General features: G+C 41.7%; 1 protein-coding gene across 7 annotated transcripts in view; it reads left to right on the top strand.

Moving 5' to 3' along the window:
- The window catches only part of TNIK (TRAF2 and NCK interacting kinase), a 378,322-nt gene that overhangs the window by 220,178 nt on the left and 139,662 nt on the right, over positions 1–18,482 (top strand). For all 7 annotated transcript variants that reach the window (XM_082688671.1, XM_082688665.1, XM_082688670.1 and 4 more), the window contains exon 3: positions 5,141–5,197. In XM_082688671.1, the coding sequence (XP_082544797.1) occupies positions 5,141–5,197 (57 nt within the window). The remainder of the gene's footprint in view (positions 1–5,140; positions 5,198–18,482) is intronic.

Genomic DNA, 18,482 nt, shown 5'->3' with positions numbered 1-18,482 from the left:
GAAATCAAAGTGCTCTTTCTTCCAGGCTAGCCTGAGGCTAGCGGCTCTAAAGCCATCTTGCTGTTCCTTAGTAAAGGACAGCAATCACAGAGCCAAGGCTTCCAGGGCTATTTCGGGCAAAACCATTGTTTTTCTTGTGCATTCATTGTAGGGAGGAGGTAAAGGGGTGGAGTTCTATAATTGTTGAGTGATTGAGATTTCGCTGCAGTGTTATTTTGTAATGAACAAGAACCAGCATATATGTATTTTTTAACGTCAGGTGTGAGGGAGAAGAAAGGAAGAAGTGGGGCAGAAGGTGTGTCTGAGGATGGGGCCGGACCACACCCCCCCAGTTCTGAGTGACCCCACACCCTTTGTTCTCCTCCATCTGCTGCCCATTCTTCCTCCTTCCTTGTGGGCCTGCTTGTGGCTTGAGGACAGGATGGACAATAGGCTCTGGGTCCTACTGGAATACCAATTATGCTTTTTAGTCTAAGATTTAGTCTTTTATTTTTGTTCTTGTTGGTTATTTCACGGGAGGAAAAAACCTTCTTTCTTTTATTAAAAAATGACTCAGCACTGCAGTCCAACAAGATATTTTTTCTAATTTTTGTAGAGAAAAAAAAACGTTAACCCTTTGTCTCCCTTTAAAATCCACCCCAGAATTAAAAATGTTTTTGTCCTTGGCTGAATATGCATTTTTAGATTCAAATTTAGATGGCGTCTGTGTTTGTGTTTTTCATGACTTCATAAATGGAAATAAATTAAAATTAGGAGTAATGTTAAATTTTCACTTTAAAATTTTCCTATGATAAAAACATCCTCCCCTGTTGCCTTGCCCTCAAACAAAAAATACTATTTTTTAAAAGCCTACCCAAAATAGAGATGAACAGTTTGATGTTTAACTCCAGTGAAGTAAAATATGAAAAGAAAATTTGTTTAAAAATCTCTTAAAACTTTTGGGGCTCCTGGGTGGCTCAGTGGGTTAAAGCGTCTGCCTTCGGCTCAGGTCGTGATCTCAGGGTCCTGGGATCGAGCCCTTCAGCGGGGAGCCTGCTTCCCCTTCTCTCTCTGCCTGCCTCTCTGCCTACTTGTGACCGCCGTCTGTCAAATAAATAAATAAATAAAATCTTAAAAAAAAAAATCTCTTAAACCTTTCCTAATAAGGAAAGGTTTATTTCAAGAGTTGGATGGCAGAAGTGGGAGAGAAGAGAAAGTATCCTGTGTGTAGGTTCTCATTAACTGTGAGGTTTGGGCCTCATCTCTAAAAGGGTATTGGATTAGGCACCTTAGGGGCTCTTCCAACTCAATTTATTTGTGATTTTATGAAGTTGCTTCTTTAAACAGTGTCCGAACAATGACTGTGCCTCAGGTTTCTAGTGATCTTTGGGTCCACTGACTCCCGGCTATTCCCTCAAAGTCGGCCTTAATCTGGATTCTAATTTAGGTTGACAATCTTCAGTGATGTAAAAGGCACCTCATGGTAGGCGGCCTCCTTTGTGGCCCTCCTCTGTCAAAGGTTGACAGCTCAGCAGCCTTCCTGTTCCAGAGTGCGGGGGATGTCTTTGCCTGGGACTAAGCTGAGGCTGCTAATTGTTCCATCTCCAGGATCTCATTTAAGCCCGAACTGCCATCCTGAGGTGTACTATTCAGTCATCTGTCAGAACCATCCAGAACGGTTCTGCAGCTTGGGAGTGAAATTGAAAATGGGAGACAAGTAGGTTATTCTCTTCCGCAGTATTGCCTTCGATGACATTATTAGCCGTTACTAGAATAAAAACAAAGACCAAAAAAAAAAAAAAAAAAAACCCACACAAAAAACCCAACATCATACCTTCCATTCAAAAAAGTAGCAGGTATTTCATTTACTTCTCTCACAGGAAGGACTGCCCCATGCCAACTTGGGTTTGAAATCTCAAGTGCATCACTTGTATTCTATCTGCTCCCTGGCCTCGGGCCTGGGCCAAGGGCTAGATGTGCTGGGCTCCCAGACCGCTGGTGGAAAGAACTAGGTGTTGACGTGTCCTTGTAACAAATTATTCATTCCAAGAGGATTCCCTGTTTCTTAAGGAGTTAAAGATCAAATTAGTGTTTCTCAAATTGTGTATCGACAGAGATGCCTCAGGGGCCCCCAAAGAGGAAGAGAAAGATGTGGTGGGCAGAGCGGATCAGATTTTGCGGGTCAAGCCCCTGCTTGAATCAGAAGGATTCCATTTAAGATTTATCTTTCTTTTTGGTGGGGGGGGGGGTCCAGGTTCTGTTGCAAATGAAGTCAGAAGACAAGGAAGGGAGAGTGGGAAGGAAAAACAGAGAGGGACAGGAGGGACCACCGGTCCTTTGGGCTCAGTGCAGTCATAGGCCCCACGGACATGTTCATTGATAGCACGGAGGGGAAAAGGTATTGGCAGTGAGGTTTCAGAGGAGGTGATACTTGAGTTGAATCTAAGAGGACTGAGTAACTTTACTGCAGATTCAGGAGGAGACGCGTATCTTGGGCCAAGAAAACACATTACCAGAGAGGCAAGAAACAATATTGTACGGTGAGAGAACACACATAGTTTCATCTCAAGGACCCTAGAATGAGAGCAGATGGGAGCCCCCTGAGGCGGTATGAGAGGGAGAGGGCTGGTCACAGGCGGCCATACACGCAGGTGTTCGCCTGTGTCTGGCTGTGTGAAGCCCGTAGCAGAACTGCAGGGTGAATCGGCTAGAGGACACCCACCAGTTGCTCTGTGTTTGTCTTCAGTTTCCCTACCCTCCTTTAGTGCTTTAGTAGAGAAACCACCATCGTTTGAGGTATGATTGCTGGCCCTTGTGTTAAAGACTTGAGGCAGCTGTCCCCTGAACAGCGCGACTTTGGACTGTATAGGTCTGCGTAGAGCAGATTTTTTACAGGACATACTGTAAATGTATTTTTGCTTCCTTATGATCTTCTTAATAACATTTTATTTTCCCTAGCTTACCTTAATGTAAGAATATAGTGTATAACACACACAACGTACAAGGTGTAGGTTAATCAATTGTTTTATGTTAGCAATAAGGCTTTCTGTCAATAGTAGACCAGTAGGAGTTAACTTTTTGAGGGATCAGAGTTGTACATGGATTTTTGGTGGCTGTGTGGGGGGGGGTCAGACCCTCTTAACCCTCACATTGTTCAAGAGTCAACTGTATTCCCACAGAAAAGCTGCTGGTTCCTTTGTCAAGGTCATCATTGCAGCATCCTAGACTCTTACTGGGACCCGGACAACTCGGGAGGTCATTCAGTGCGTAGCAACAGAGGACACTATTGCTAGCTACTTCTCCCTGGTGTGAGAGTAGCTCTGCAGGAAGTCGGTATTCCTGGCCTCTGGAAACTGCATTACTAAGTGTTCCTTGGGGTGGAAAGGGGTGGTGGTAACAATGATACCTTCCGCCTTCCCCAACCACGGAGCCCTATTCCCCCATATTCTGCAGACAGGGAAACTAGGGCCCAGATGAGTTACATCACTTGTCCCCAGTGAACCTGTTGGGCATGAGCAGAACCTGGTCAAGAACCAGGCCTCTGGAATTCCAGTCCAGGACTCTGTGCGGAAGCACTCCAGGCCCTTCCCTTACTGTCTTGTAAGTTGAAAGAGGTAGGGGGGGCTGTGCCCTTGATCCTATTGGGTTATGGTGCTGATACCTCCTTCTTTTAGCTCTTTCCTGACCAAGGAGGAGGGAAACAGAATGGGAGGTCGAAGGGTGAAGGGAAGCACTACCAGAATCAGAGTCAATAGGTGTAAAAAGCTGAGATACATGAGAAAAAAAGGGACAGACAGCACCAAACCTATCCCCTCTTCCCAGCTACAAGCATCCATGCCTCCATCACCATAACCATACCACTCCGGCTATGGGGTGAGCGCCCACCACTCCAGACACTGAAATACAATGACAAGACATGGCCCTGGACTTCATGAAACATATAAGCTAGGAAGAAAGACAGCATTTAGCATTAATCACAAGATAGGGTCATAACTAATCGTAGGCCACATCCGCGGACACCTCCCCTGTGCTGGGCACTGCCCCACACTGTAGCCACATTATCACATTCAGCCCCCACTGCAATACTAGGAGTCAGGTACCACTGTCTCCGTTTTTCAGATGAGGAAACTGAAGCCTGGAAGGTGAGGGAAGGTCAGGGGACTGGTCTAAGGTCATGCAGCTGGTATTTGAACCCAGCTGATCTTGGCGGTATAATATTACTGCCTGGTAGCAGTCCTAGCGGAAATGTACTTTAGAAGCCACATATAAAATGCATTTAGAAGTAACCGCATTGACTGTCCTCTCTACCTTCTGAGAGTTGCATGTAGACTTCAAGTTTCTCAAGGAGCAAGGGTTTCTCAACCAAAAATTCAAGAGAAAGCTTCTGTTCTGGCGTTGTCCTCTCACCACACCCAATGCTCTTCTAATTCTCTGTGGTTGACACTCTGTGGTTGTTCCAAAGACCAAGAGGCCTGCCTTGGGCCGCAGAGGCTCACCCTCAGCGCTGCCTCTTTGATCACAAGTTTGGACTTGTTACTATCTGTTCTATTTTAGGCTCACTTTTAAGATAAGGATACATCTACAATCTCAAGCAAGAGAAGAATCCTATCCAGTTGAGACTGTTAAAAATCCAAGATATTTTCATAATCAAGGAAACTAAAGTTTCTTCACATACTGAGTATTTCCTGACAAAGGAGATACTTATATCCCCACCACCCAGGCTTACCTCCCCTTCCTCCCACGCAAGCCCTTACCTACCACCTCGGAGAGAAGATAGAATCAAATTATTCAACATTACCTTTTTTGGTTAACTTAACAATCACCATGAAAACAAACCCAAAAGCAAAGTGATGGAGATGTTTTACAAAGTAAACACTGAATGGAAATTGATCCTTAAAGCTTTTAAGGTGTGTGTGTGTGTGTGTGTGTGTGTGTGTGTCCATTTCCCCAACTGCATTTTATAACAGTGATCTAGGTAATTGTTTGCTATGGGTGGAACTGAATGTGGATATTGCTTATCAGAACTAAGCTTTATTATTATTATTTTTATTATTAAAATAATTATTTTTATTTTTTATTATTTTTATTATTATTTTAATGTTATTATTATTATTATAAATTATTATTTAATAATAATTATTATTATTTTTTTCCTTTACAGGGTCGTCATGTTAAAACGGGCCAGCTTGCAGCCATTAAAGTTATGGACGTCACAGGGGTAACGTATCTTTATCTTTCCATCTCAGTGGCTATATATTTGTGATAGAGAAATTAGTGATAAAAAATCATTTTTCAGAGATAGAATCTTCTTAAACATCTAAAGTCTTTCCCCACTAAGCTTAACATAAAGCAGTTAAGAGTATTGAACAGCAGACTGAGAAGACCATGGATAAATCACCCTAATTAAATTAGATACCCACCCACTGCCTTATGTAGTTAGAGTGGATAATGTGTGTTGAAAATTTACATAAACACAACCATGTATATTTGCATATGAAGACAGAACACGGATTTGAAGGTATTAAAAGAATAATACTGAGATTACACAGAAGAGATGGGTCTTAGCATTTTCCCAAAGGTCCACCTAACACTGGAGTAGAAAAAGTTTGGGTAGCTATTGCAGCTTAATTAGGAAATTTCACATGAATATTTTCCTCCTCCAAAATATTGACCAGATAATCCCCACAACCAAAAATTCTTATTATTATGGAGCAACACTGAAATAAAATTTCTGCCTGGGCAATCAAAAGCAATAGAAGGAATAGACTTTATTGTAAATATAATCTCATGCTTTCAGTCCTTTTTGCTAGGTTTATTTAAAATATTTTAATGCCTTTTTGAGAGTATAGAGCAAAAATGAGACTTGAAAGGACTCACTGGACATCAAAAGCATGTTAATAATTTTCTATTGTTCTGGGGATTTTTCTAAGATGTCTGCCTGCCCTACATAAAAGCTAAAAGACCAAAGTCTTCCATTCAGCCCGGAAGTGGTTTATTCAATGTAAATAGACATGGAATCAATGAATCACACCACAATATCAAAAACCAACATGCAAATTTAAAAAGGCAAGCAATATATCTGCCTGTCAGATTTCAGTCCATGTCTCTTCTGTCCCAGTCTGTTACCTTTGTTAAGTATATATATCATATAGTACACATCTCCCAGAATACTAATTTCACTAATGTTCATTTATACCACACATTGTACTGACTTCCTTTCCTTCCTTATTACTGATCTGAATTTGTCTTTAAATTGTATGTCTTCTTTGCCTGCAGAAAATTATCCCCATGTTTATTGGCATTAGATAAAGTACTACTTCCTTTTATTTGAATTATGTATTTGATAAATCAATATAATAAATACATTTTTTGCTATATAAATACAAATAAATTCATTATTCAAATTTCAAAGGTTGCAAATCAGTTCAAATATTTGATCCCTGTTAGTTTATTGATTCACTTGGCCATTACTGAATAAGAAACTGCAGGTATTTTATATTAATTACGTTTAGGTTCTGCTACCTGAAACAGAGAACTCAAAATAAGAAAGGCCATAGTGTCTCCCTTTCTGGTGTTAAAAGGATTGGGGAATCTACAGCCCGGATTTATGCAACAATGTGGCCCTGCCGCTTCCACACTCCAGGTTCAAGCTGGTTGTCAATTTCCATGGATCCCATTCTTTGGCAGCAAGACAGGGAGAGTGACTGGGTGGAAGCAGAAGGATACAGAAAAGAGCTCCTTCCACTAGAATCTTTCCTACTTGTATACATTTCTATTCAACTTCTGCTTTCGTTGGCTATACCTAGATGCAAGGCAAACTGGGAAATGCAGTCTTTTATTTTCCCAACTGGTACAGTTAGGTGCAATTAAAAATATCATTTCACTCATACGTGGAACTTAAGGAAAAGCATGGAGGACATTAGGAAAAGCAAGGAAAAACTGAAGAGGGGGAATCAGAGCGGGGAGACGAACCATGAGGGACTGTGGACTCCGGGAAATAATCTGAGGGTTTCAGAGGGGAGGGGGCTGTGGGGATGGGGTATCCTGGTGATGGGTATTAAGGAAGGCACAGGTTGTAATGAGCACTGGGTGTTAGACACACACAATGAATCATGGAATGCTACATCAAACACTAATGATGTGCTATATGGTGACTAACATAATTTAAAAAATCTCATTCTGTTAGTTGTGGAAGGAGAATGGGTAATGCTGTGATCAGTTAGCAGATCTAACACAAAAGTCAAGATCAGCTACAATCAGTCTCTACAGAGAAATCCATTATAAATATGTAAGCCTTTTACAAAGTTTTTATACACAAAACAAGTCAGAATTTATTGTGCAGTTCTGCCGAAATCATGATGTTCTATTTTCCTTAGATTGAATAGGCTCTCCACATAATGCAGTGCACTTGGCAATTTAACAGTTATTGGGTGTAGACATTGCGAGACATTCATGCTGGAAAGTTCTGTTGTGTGGTTCCGTGGAACTACAGTGATTTCTACCTTTAATCTCAGTGCTCAAAGTTGTATGTTGATGCATAAAGTAGGACTTGAGAGCATTGACTATTACTGACATTGTTTCTGGTTCTGTTTTTGAGACTTTAAGTTGCTTGAAGAACCACTTACTCTTGTAAGGCCACCTTGTTTTGAAATCAACAGAGCTATTTATCCCAGCATATGTATTTTCAGTTGAAGGAGTATCAGTTAGCCTTTCTAAACTAGGTTCGCAAGATAGCAAAGCCCTGCAGAAAAAGAATATGAGAGACTCTTTTCTCAGCCCCTCAGAGGATGGCACAGAGCTAAGGCTGTTGTCAGGACGTAGGAAAGTCAGTCCATTGTGTACAGGGGATGCTTTATGGGACTTGGACTTAATTTTCTTAGGGAACCCTTGTTGAAAAGGCTGGGTAGTTTCCCTGATTCATACACATCACTGACTGTTTTATAAGCACTGACCCTTAACAAAGATAAATATAAGCCTCACACCAGGAGATAGTTTTCTCAATTCCCATGATGTCTGATACAGCATCAAGTGACTCTTGTATCACCCCTCTACACGTTACAGTCAGCATAAGATTTCCTTTGTGAAATCTGTGTGGTAGCCTCAGAAAACAATCTATTTCATTTTGCCATGTTGTCTTTTGTGTATTATGGAATGCTGTAAAAGCTTCTTACCAATTATTATAATTGTGCTCATTATAGCTGCTCCGCTAAAAACCGAGATGAATTCTCAGAGGTCGTCTTTGTTAATTGTTTGCAGTGATCTACTGCAGTTACTATAGTTGATTGTAATGAAATTGATAAAACCATAAGCATGAAATCAATTTTTAGATTATTGTTTTTACTCTACACCACTTCCTCCCCCCCCCCCCCTCTTTTCTCCTAATAGAAACTAGCCACAGAAAGAACTGGATATAATGCTTCTGCTCTTCTGGTTTTAGAGCTGAGACACTTCCAAATTTGCCAATATTTGCTTCAGAATTAGTACTACAACTCAGACTCAGTCTTTGAAGTTGTTTTAGTTCCTGAAATAATTATGAGAATTTCTTCATTTCGCAGCTTTCTGGGGATTCCTTCCCAGCTGGGTTTGTGTACTCCAGATTTGCCTACAATATCTAAACAAAACTGGGCCCTCTAGGGTATGTTTCTCAAAGTGGACTACCAATGTCCGTGAACGGTCAGCCCTCCGGTGGTATTTATGAGAAATGCAGATTTCTAGACCTGCTGTATAATTTCTGGGTGGGGTCTCTGAATCCGCCTTTTTTAAAAGCCCCTCAAGGAACTCCAAATTCCTGAAAGTCAGAGGGGCACTTTTCTAGGCTTTTTTATTCACTGCTTCCTGGCCAACATAGGTGAAGGGACTGTGGTTCTTTGATAACCCTATAAATAATCCTCATTTTCATTTGGGTAAAAATTCCTGGTGTAAACTAGTCCCTTTGCAATGATGCCTTGAAGCCCACATAGGACTTAAGGAGATCCTAACTTAGTATCATAGGTTCTCACCTTTACAGAAATTGGTTCTGATCTTACTACTCAGCACAGCTTGGGTTCTAGTACTCAAAGCCCACTCAAACCAAATGAAGCTGAGGATGGAATTTACTAGAAGTCAGATGATGTGATTAGGAACTTTCTTTCCATCGCTTGGCTCTGCTTTCTTCCCACCAACAATCCAGGTCCGTGTTCTGATGGCTTCATTATTGTTAGTCCCAGCCAAGTGCCAGTCCAAATATCAGCTTGGGTCACGTCCCCAGTCCTGAACCAACCCTTGTTTTCCTTCCTCCGTATCTGGACTGGGTCCCTGGCCCTGGAACCTAGAAAGACCAAAGTTTGGAAAGGATGATTCCTCAAAGGAAACAAGAGAGATATTTGAGAAGGGAGTGGGAAGGTATCTGAGTAGGCAAAACGAGGAGAATTAAACCACCATGATAGCAAATATCATTGTAGTAAATGTGCTTAAAACCGATGTGGTCCTTAAGTAGAGAACCTCTCTGGGGCCTTTGTAATGTTTCAGCCAAAAGTAGTAATAATGGTAACTAACATTGGTGGAGTGATTATTGTGAGCCAGAACTCTTTTAAATCCTCCCTATATATTGATTATTTAACCCTTTCGGCAACCTACCAAACAGCTTCCATTAACAGCACCATTGAGAAGCACCATGAGAAGAACAGGCATATTAAGTATCCTGCTCAGTGTAACATGTACGTGGGGAGTGACTATTTCAGCTTGAGCATTTTATTTTATTTTATTTTTTAAAGATTTTTTTAATTTATTAGACAGGCAGCAATCCCAAGTAGGCAGAGAGGCAGGCAAAGAGAGAGGGAAACAGACTCCCTGCTGAGCTGAGAGCCCACTTGGGGCTCGATCCCAGGATCCTGAGATCATGACCTGAGCGGAAAGCAGAGACTTAACCCATCCACCTACCCACTGACCCACCCCACAGCTTGAGTATCTTTTTTTTTTTTTTTTTTTTAAGATTTTATTCATTCATTTGACAGAGAGAGATCACAAGTAGACAGAGAGGCAGGCAGAGAGAGAGAGAGGAGGAAGCAGGCTCCCTGCTGAGCAAAGAGCCCGATGTGGTACTCGATCCCAGGACCCTGAGATCATGACCTGAGCCGAAGGCAGCAGCTTAACCCACTGAGCCACCCAGGCGCCCCCAGCTTGAGTATCTTAACTCTATCCTTAAAGTCCATCCTCTCAACCGCATTGCTGTAGGTCTCCAGTTAAGATAGAAGGGCACTTAGTGTTTAATTTAGTGTGAATTTTTCCATTAGTTTATTCAATAAGCATTTACTAAACGTTTGCCTACTAGGAGGACCCATTTTAAACCCTGCTTGACTGAGTTTCTATTTCTGTCTTGCCTGCTGAATTCCTGTAACTGAAGCTGATGACCAGGCTCCAGCTCTCTTTGAGGAGTAAGGAAGTGGTCTCCCAGGAGCCTCTGGCAGAGGGCTTTGAACATAGTTAATGGGTTCAGTGGATGAAGGGAAAAAAAAAAAGGTGTTTAATCCTGAGTTGTTTGTAAGAGTCAGAAGACACTGCTCCAACCAGGTTTGGTCCCTCCCTCTTGAAGAGAGGCCATTCGGTGGAGTGATTAGTAGCATAGAACATAGCATTATTAATAATAGTCACAACAACAACAACAGCCATGGTCAAAATAAAAATGGCTCCATACTTACCCTGTGCCAAACACTGCTGTACTTGGTTAACCACATGTTAGCTCATTTGATCCTCAAAACAGCTCCCATGAGTGGACACTGCTACTGTGTTCATTTCATGAATGAGTGATTGAGGGCATAAAGAGCCTGAGTAACTTGCCCAAGCTGCACAGATAGTAAATGGCAGAGTTGAAGTTCAAATTCAGCCAGTTAGGGTGTCTCCACCCTCCCCACAGCCCAGTTGTAGGAATGAAAGATGAGGGCGTACCCCTGCAGCTTGGCCTGCTGACTCATCAGAGCTCAGATCACACTGTACTGGCCTCCTTACGGACTGGAACCTTGGGCAGCTTTCAGACCTTGCTGAATCTCATTTTTCTTGTGTGTTAGTATAAATACACACATCACCAACTTGTGTGGAGGCTAAAATGATATCATGTTTAGGGTCCGGCACATAACAGGTCCTCAAAAAATGATGCTAATTATTAGTCCTGGAAAGATCCAGTGGGTACCTGAGTGGGGCAGGCAGTTGGAATGGCAAGAGGATTTTTAAGAGTACCTTGAACTTCTGTCATTAGTAGATGAGAGTGTGGGGATGGCAGTCAGTGCTATGAATGATGCACCATCCCTGGGTTAGCTACTCATTAATCCGTGTAAATAGTTTGACTCAGCTCTTTCATCACCAGCAAACATTCACTGAACCCATTAACTATGGGCAAAGCCCTCTACCAGAGGCTCCTGGAAGACCACTTCCTTACTCCTCAAAGAGACCTGGAGCCTGGTCGTAAGCTTCAGTTACAGAGTTATTAGTCTTCCCAGGAACAATATTAGCCTCACCCCAACCATATATAAGATGACTTAGTGAAGAGCAGGATCTAGGAGAGAATGTTTGGCTAGATTCCTCCAGAAGCTGAAGACGGAAGCCATAATCAGTCATTCATGTATTCATTCATTTAGGGACGCATGCATGTGCTATGTTCTAGAGTGACAGCCGTGAGGAGAACGGACGCGCACACTGTCTTCTGGAATCTTACATTCCAACATGCAAAAGAGACATTTAACAGACAGTTGAACAATGACTGAATCACAGTTCTGATGAACTTTTAAGGAGTGTGCAGAAAGTATTAAGAGAGAATTTAAGAGAAAGTATCTATCTGGGCTGCTCACGTTTCCTGATAAAGTGACAGCTCTGTGAGATCTGAGGGTGAGTTCAGATCTTGCTCTGCGTTGTTAGGCCTGAGAGAAAGGTGCTCGCAGCTGCAGGAATCTGACCCTCCCGTGGGTTCCACAGAGCCTGGGAATCCCCATTCCAGGCCCGCTGCTGCAGAGACCCCTCTGAACACACCTCTTTGGGACTCCTTTGTGGTTCTTCAGATAGGTGTCTTTGGCAGACAGACCATCTGATAAAGTACCTGATGAGAACGTTTAGCAAAGATAAAGAAAGATTGGGCACCTGGGTGGCTCAGTGGGTTAAGCCTCTGCCTTCGGCTCAGGTCATGATCTCAGGGCCATGGGATCGAGGCCCGCATCGGGCTCTCTGCTCAGCGGGGATCCTGCTTTCCCCTCTCTCTGCCTGCCTCTCTGCCTACTTGTGATCTCTCTCTCTCTATTTCAAATAAATAAATAAAATCTTATAAAAAAAAAAAAAAGATAAAGGTTATTTTTGTCTCCATAATACCCTCTACCTTTGGGAGGTATTTAGTGCTTCTGTTCTGTATGGCATAGAGCTTGTAAAACTTGGAAAGCTTCTAGAGTTCTAAAAACGACAAGCCAAGCTGCTAGCTACATGCACACTTACGCGTCTCCCCCTATCTTGCCTACGGATTATATATACCCCGCTTGGTGGCTTACGTGTGCCTGGGTCTCTGCATATGTGCATGCACATTGGGCAGATGGCCTGGATGGGGAGGCTTGTCCTACGTGCAGGCACAACATGTCAGAGAGGTGGGTTAAGGATGACATAAACCACTTCATTTATGGCTGACTTTAGGCCAGTTAGTGACAACACTATGAGGGGCAGAACTCATTTACTTCTGGGTTACCTGAGCATGTTTTTTTTTTTGTTTTGTTTTGTTTTTGTTTTTTCCTTTTAATTCATGGTTTTCTTGGGAGTCATCATCAGTGGAGGCTTGAGTGTGAGAAAGAGGCACATTGGGGCATTAGCGGTTTCTCTGAGGGCCGGCTCTTCCCAGCAGGAGAGAACAGCATAGCCTCATGGTCAAGGGGAGCCCTGCAGATCCGCACTTGCATCTGGGGATATCCTCGATTTAACACTTCAGGGCTCCATACCCTGGGCACATCCCTTAACCTCGCCTTGTAGATAATACCCCTTGTTTCATTAAGTTTGTGTGAGAAGTAAGCAGAGTTATTGATAAAAGAAAGCATTTGAGAGAAATATGTAGAGTATTGTGTTCAGGGTGTTTTACTGTTATTACAGTGACACTGTAATAAATAAAATGTAGACATTTTCCTTTGTCTCTCGATGGTACCAACAATCCCTGTAGGAGGTTACATGCCACAGATGCCACAGTCCTTCTGGCTACAGGGCCTTGGCAATCACTAATTTTCTGCTAGAAGAACAGTTCCCTCCTTAGTCACACATCACGTTTTTCTCTCTTCCTAAATGGGTAAACCCTACAAGGTCTTCAGAATTAAGCTCGAACTTGAAAGTCTTGGTGCTGTGTCCCCCGATGTCTCCAGTTAGGTTTGTTGCCCATAACCTCTCCTGTTTGTAAGTTTCCGTGCATCTCTGTCATTCTTTGATTTCCGTCTGTGTCCCCACTAGCCTATTGTAAGTTTCATTGTGGCAGAGCTTGACTCTGCGACACCCATTGTTGTATTGTTATACTATTAGCATTTAACGCTGCGCCTGGGATGCAGTCAGTGGTTACAAATCTATGGGATGCATTCATTCACTTAAGGTTAACAGCACAGCAAATCCAGGTATGCCTGCAGGAGGTCACGGCAAAGTTCCAGTCCTTTTAAGGCTCAGGCGACTCCTTGAACCATGCTGGGTCTGTTTCTTTCGATCTGTAAAAGTATAATTTATAGGTGTATAACCCCACTGTGAGATAATTCAAGGAGATACATATATGCTTAATTATCATTTAATTTTTAGTGCATTTCATATTTAATAAACTGTGATACAAAACAAACCTCAAGCTGTGTGCTATCTACCAACAAACACGCTGGCTATGGCAGCCTCTTCATTTAGACTGCTAGGTTCCTCCATTCGGGTGCAGAATTTCATTCGGTAAGAAGAATTTCCACTGAAATTTCAAAGCCTTCAGTTTAAAAAGAGAAATTTGCAACTACTTGCCTTAGGAATGTAGGTTTTCTCTCTCCTTTGGAAACAAAACAAACCTGAAAATTAATGAGATATTGAAGCTGATATGTGAATTTTGTATTACTTTCAAAACTCTAATTTTGTAGTCACTAAAGCAACTTCTTTGTTGTCACTGATTAATTTTATAATGAGAAATGACATAAGCTCATAAAAATAAATATTGCTGATTTTAAAATCCAGTTTCTGTTGATGCTGTATGTGACCATCCTAAATAAAACTTCCGCTGGAGGAAGGGATCTCACAATTCCAAATTATTTTAAAACATTTTAAAATTACATCCTAGAAAATGTCAACCATCCCTTCACATTCTAATGCCTGTGATTCTTTAACAATAGATTGTCTTCAGCTTTGTGTCATATTCCCTTGACAGTGACGTTGAGAAGGATGGGGAAGTTAACACAAACAGGCGCCTAAGACCTAAGGCCGGCCCATGCTGTGGAGAGCGACAGCCGCGGTTCCAACCAGTGCCCACATGGCTAGGGTCAAGTGACATATATAAGTCTCTACACCTCGTACTTTCTTCTGAGTTCAGACTGACCAGTCCCCTGACTTCCCATAGTTTTATTACACAGTTTTATTTTTGTTCCATAGATCGAGACCTAAATATTGGGCAAAGTCTTTGTCATACAGCACACTAATATTAAGTGTCTTATTAATTCCATTTTTCAATCCTAGCATATTGTAGATGCTTAAAGTATATTCCCTGTATTAAATGCACAACTTAAAATCCCTGATGTCATTTATAAGCAAGTACTATTGTGTGCTAACAAGTTTCTTTAATTGGAGGACCAAGGGCAGGTTTCTCTTTATCCCTGGCTTAAAATGCTCCCAAACACTTCCTTCATGATTAGCAGCTTTATCACCATGGGTTACTGCTCTTCTGTCTAGGAGTTTTCAGTAGCACTGGCTTTGGAGTCAGACGGATCTCGCTTTGAATCTTAGCTCTAACATATAAGATACGAAAGAATTTGGGGGATTTCTTAACCTCCCTGAAATTAATTTTCCTCACTTATATGGGATCATTTAATCATCTACTTCATAGAGCTGTTTTGCATATTAAATACACAGTTATCTCGTACATAGCGAACATTACGTAAGGTTGGCTTTGGCTCTGTTTTCTGTCCACAGTATCATATCATTCTATGGTATTATCATCAGAGGTAGTCAGTGGCTTAAAAGCATCTCCTAGAAACATCTATTTCTTTGCCTTTGAAAATCACTTTTTCTTACATGGTTTGCCATCCTCCAGGAGGCCAGGCCTGCCTTCTCACTCAGAAGGTTTGTCTGCAAGCAATTAGAGAGAGCTAGCCCCAGTCCGCAAGTAATTTTCCAGCTTCTGTTAGGTCACATTTGCTAATGTCCCATTGGCCAAAGCAAGTCACATGACTGAGCCCAGAGACAAGAAGAGGAAATGGGCTCCCATCTCCTCATGAGGGAGGCTGCCAAACATCATGGCCTTTTCACCCCTCCCCTATCCAAGTCTACCACAAATACTAAGCAATAGATTCTCGTGATCTTGTGAAAGAAAGTCTTCTTTATTTTGATAATAAAGCTATGCTTAAATAAGCACTTCATAATTTCTAAGCCTGAGAGGTGGTTTAAATAGATATTCTTATTTTCATTCACATAACTGATATTTAGAGAGTCCATATGCAATGTCTGAGGGTACATAATGAATTGACTTGGAATAGATTTATGACTGAAGTAATGGTTCTTCCTGTTTACCAAACTTGGCTTATTAAAACTAGTCCCTTTTAAAATTTGTGGCAATTTGGTACCATTATTTTGTTTTTCATTATGACCCAGAGGTCGTTTATTTCCTGGTGGGCTGGATCCTTTTGCTTAATTCTCAAGACATAATAATCCATTTACAAAACAGAAGACATCCTTCTCTTAGAACTTTGTAATCTAACTATAGCCTCTGTTGTTGTCTTTGTCTTTTTGAAAGCATTGTAACTCGTGCTTTTCAATAGCCATGTTGTGAGAGGGTAGACTGCTTGTCCAGTGGATAAATAAGTTTCTGTAGTTACTAGTGTTTCCCTGTCAATACCGCTAACTTGCTGCCACCACTGCCCTAGACTAGAAATTGGGATAAATAGTAGCCCAATAAAATGTATGCCCACTTACAAGATAAAGATCAAGGTTCTATGCTAGAGCTATATAACAATAACCCACAGTGGTTCCGTAATTGTGTTTAGAAACCATGCAATTTAAACTAAAATTCAAGATACCTCCATTCCTGCTCTTCCACTGTTATTTTTTTATTTTTTTGGTTGACAAGATTAAAAATAATGTTTATTTTGTATTACACTTTATAACTTTCACATACTTCATTCAAATATCACAGAAGAGTGGGGCTTATAATAAAATTCTATTATAAAATCTCTATCTAATTATAGAAGAGAAAACTGACATTGTAAAAGATAGGTTACTTTCCTAAGATCATGGAGCCCAAAGAGAACATACACCCCACCTGCCCACCCTCATTTTTCTGACTCAGTGTCTATGCTTTCTTCATTTTCATATTGCCTCACTTTACCTTTGCAAAGTGATAGAGAGCTGCTGCCTTCATTCTGTTCTCCATTACTATTTATTTTAGATTTAACTATATATTGAATTACACTATTATTTAACTGTTTCATATATTCTTATTTTCTTAATAGCACAGAAAACTTTTTCTAAGACACTATACTCCCTACCCAGTGGATTCTCCCACATTACCCTCCATCCTCTTGAGAACCTAGGAGGCTGGCAACAATGCTTGTAGAACCAACTTGTTGCTTAGAATGACTGAAGGTGAGACCGGCAGGCTGCCGTGGGAGAGAGAAGAGTGTTTTATTGCCTCATGTAGTTCCCTCTTTAATGGAAGCAGCAGTCGATAGCAGGCTGCCCACAGAAACCCTCAGTCTGTTTTCTCCCCTTCTGTTTAGGCTTCCCCAAAGTACCGCTCACATCCTGCATTTGTCCACAATAATTTGGCCTCACATGGTAGGTTTAAAATAGCTCACTATGCACCACAATAAGACATCTGAGGTGTGCTGTGTGGACCCTTGCCAAGTGGAAGATCCATGAAGGTCAGTCCCTCCCCAGGCCAATGGCAAAGGCATAAGTAGTTTCTTGATAGTTGCAGGAAAGAACCCAGTGATCAGCGGTACGCCATCCCCTCCCTCCTCAACTCCCCTCCTCACCATAAGGGCCACATGCTTTTCCTCAGCTCAGCGCCCCGGTTGTACATTCTATTTTGAGATCACCTAGTCTTCAATTTTGTTAACCCATGTGACATGTAACATGTTTCGTTTTCCTAGGTTGGCAAATCTCCATTGTTTTTCGCTGAAACTTATTTTTGCATGGTCAGGAAATGTCAGCATTTCACCATTCTTCTCATCTCATTCTTACCATTTCCTTTCAAGTCCCACTAACGCTGCTGTAAGCAGCTCCTCTTTTGCAGGTGTTCATTCTTTTATTCATGTTTCCTCACAGGCACTTTGCCTGGTGCGAGGCGTGTTACAAAGAGCAAAAGCAGGCATCGTTCCTGTGTTTACAGTTATTATGGGCTGATGAGGAAGAGAGAGTTTGATCAAATGGTCAGAGGGATAAATGTGGAAAGGTGCCACAAAGGGAGAGACACATGATGATCCACGAGGCTCAAACCAATTGAGACAGATCAGGGAGTTTTGCTGGGGAAGGGACTCTGGAACAGAGACCTGAAGGCAGAGGAGGGCTTAGAATCCATGGAGAAGAGAGTCAAGTAAAAGAGCAATTATGGCATATCTCTGTACCAAAAGCAATATGGTGCAAGTGTTAAGTGTAGGGGGTAGATAAGATAAAGCGATGAGGGGTGAGGTGGGGACTTGACATGGCCTGAGAGAATTAGGGAAGACATCCTAAGGAGGTCATATAAAGTTAGTAGGAATAATGAGTAAAAATTATGTGAAGATGAGGAAGGGAAAAAAGATTCCATGGAAGACCACAGAAGGGCATGACACCGTAGACACTGAAGTGAGGCTGAGCAGCCCAAGATGGAAGGGGACACACAGGGACACAGCATGGGCAGCCTTTCAGGTAAAGGTGATATAGCAGTCTACATGCAGAGATCACTGTTGCTACCTCTGCATCTAAAACAACTCTCCTGGGATGGAATTTTTTTCCACCAATCTCTGAAATAAAATACTGGTTTATGGTCTAATTAATGTGTACATATCAAAATCAAATTATGGGAGAACACATGCACACTCCGATGGTAATGCTAGGGCTCCCTAAAGTGGCCCAAGGTGATGGACTCCAAATTGAAATTCAGAATGAATGAGACCTGAATATCAGGAAACTTAGTCTGTAGGAGAGTTAGCTCTTTTCACATCGATGGCACTACCACATTCCCCCTTTCTTTTTATGTTTAGTTTCCTGAAAGTGAGATGAGTACTCCTGTTTTGTGAACTTCCTCAGATCTAGGGAACTACCCTCGCTCCCTTTCCCATCTGACTTTCATCATCTTCAGTCAGTTACTT

This window comes from Mustela nivalis, assembly GCF_964662115.1.
Source record: "Mustela nivalis genome assembly, chromosome: 1".
NCBI lineage: Eukaryota > Metazoa > Chordata > Mammalia > Carnivora > Mustelidae > Mustela > Mustela nivalis.
Note: the sequence above shows the minus strand (reverse complement) of the source record. Positions and strands in the feature narration are given on the sequence as shown.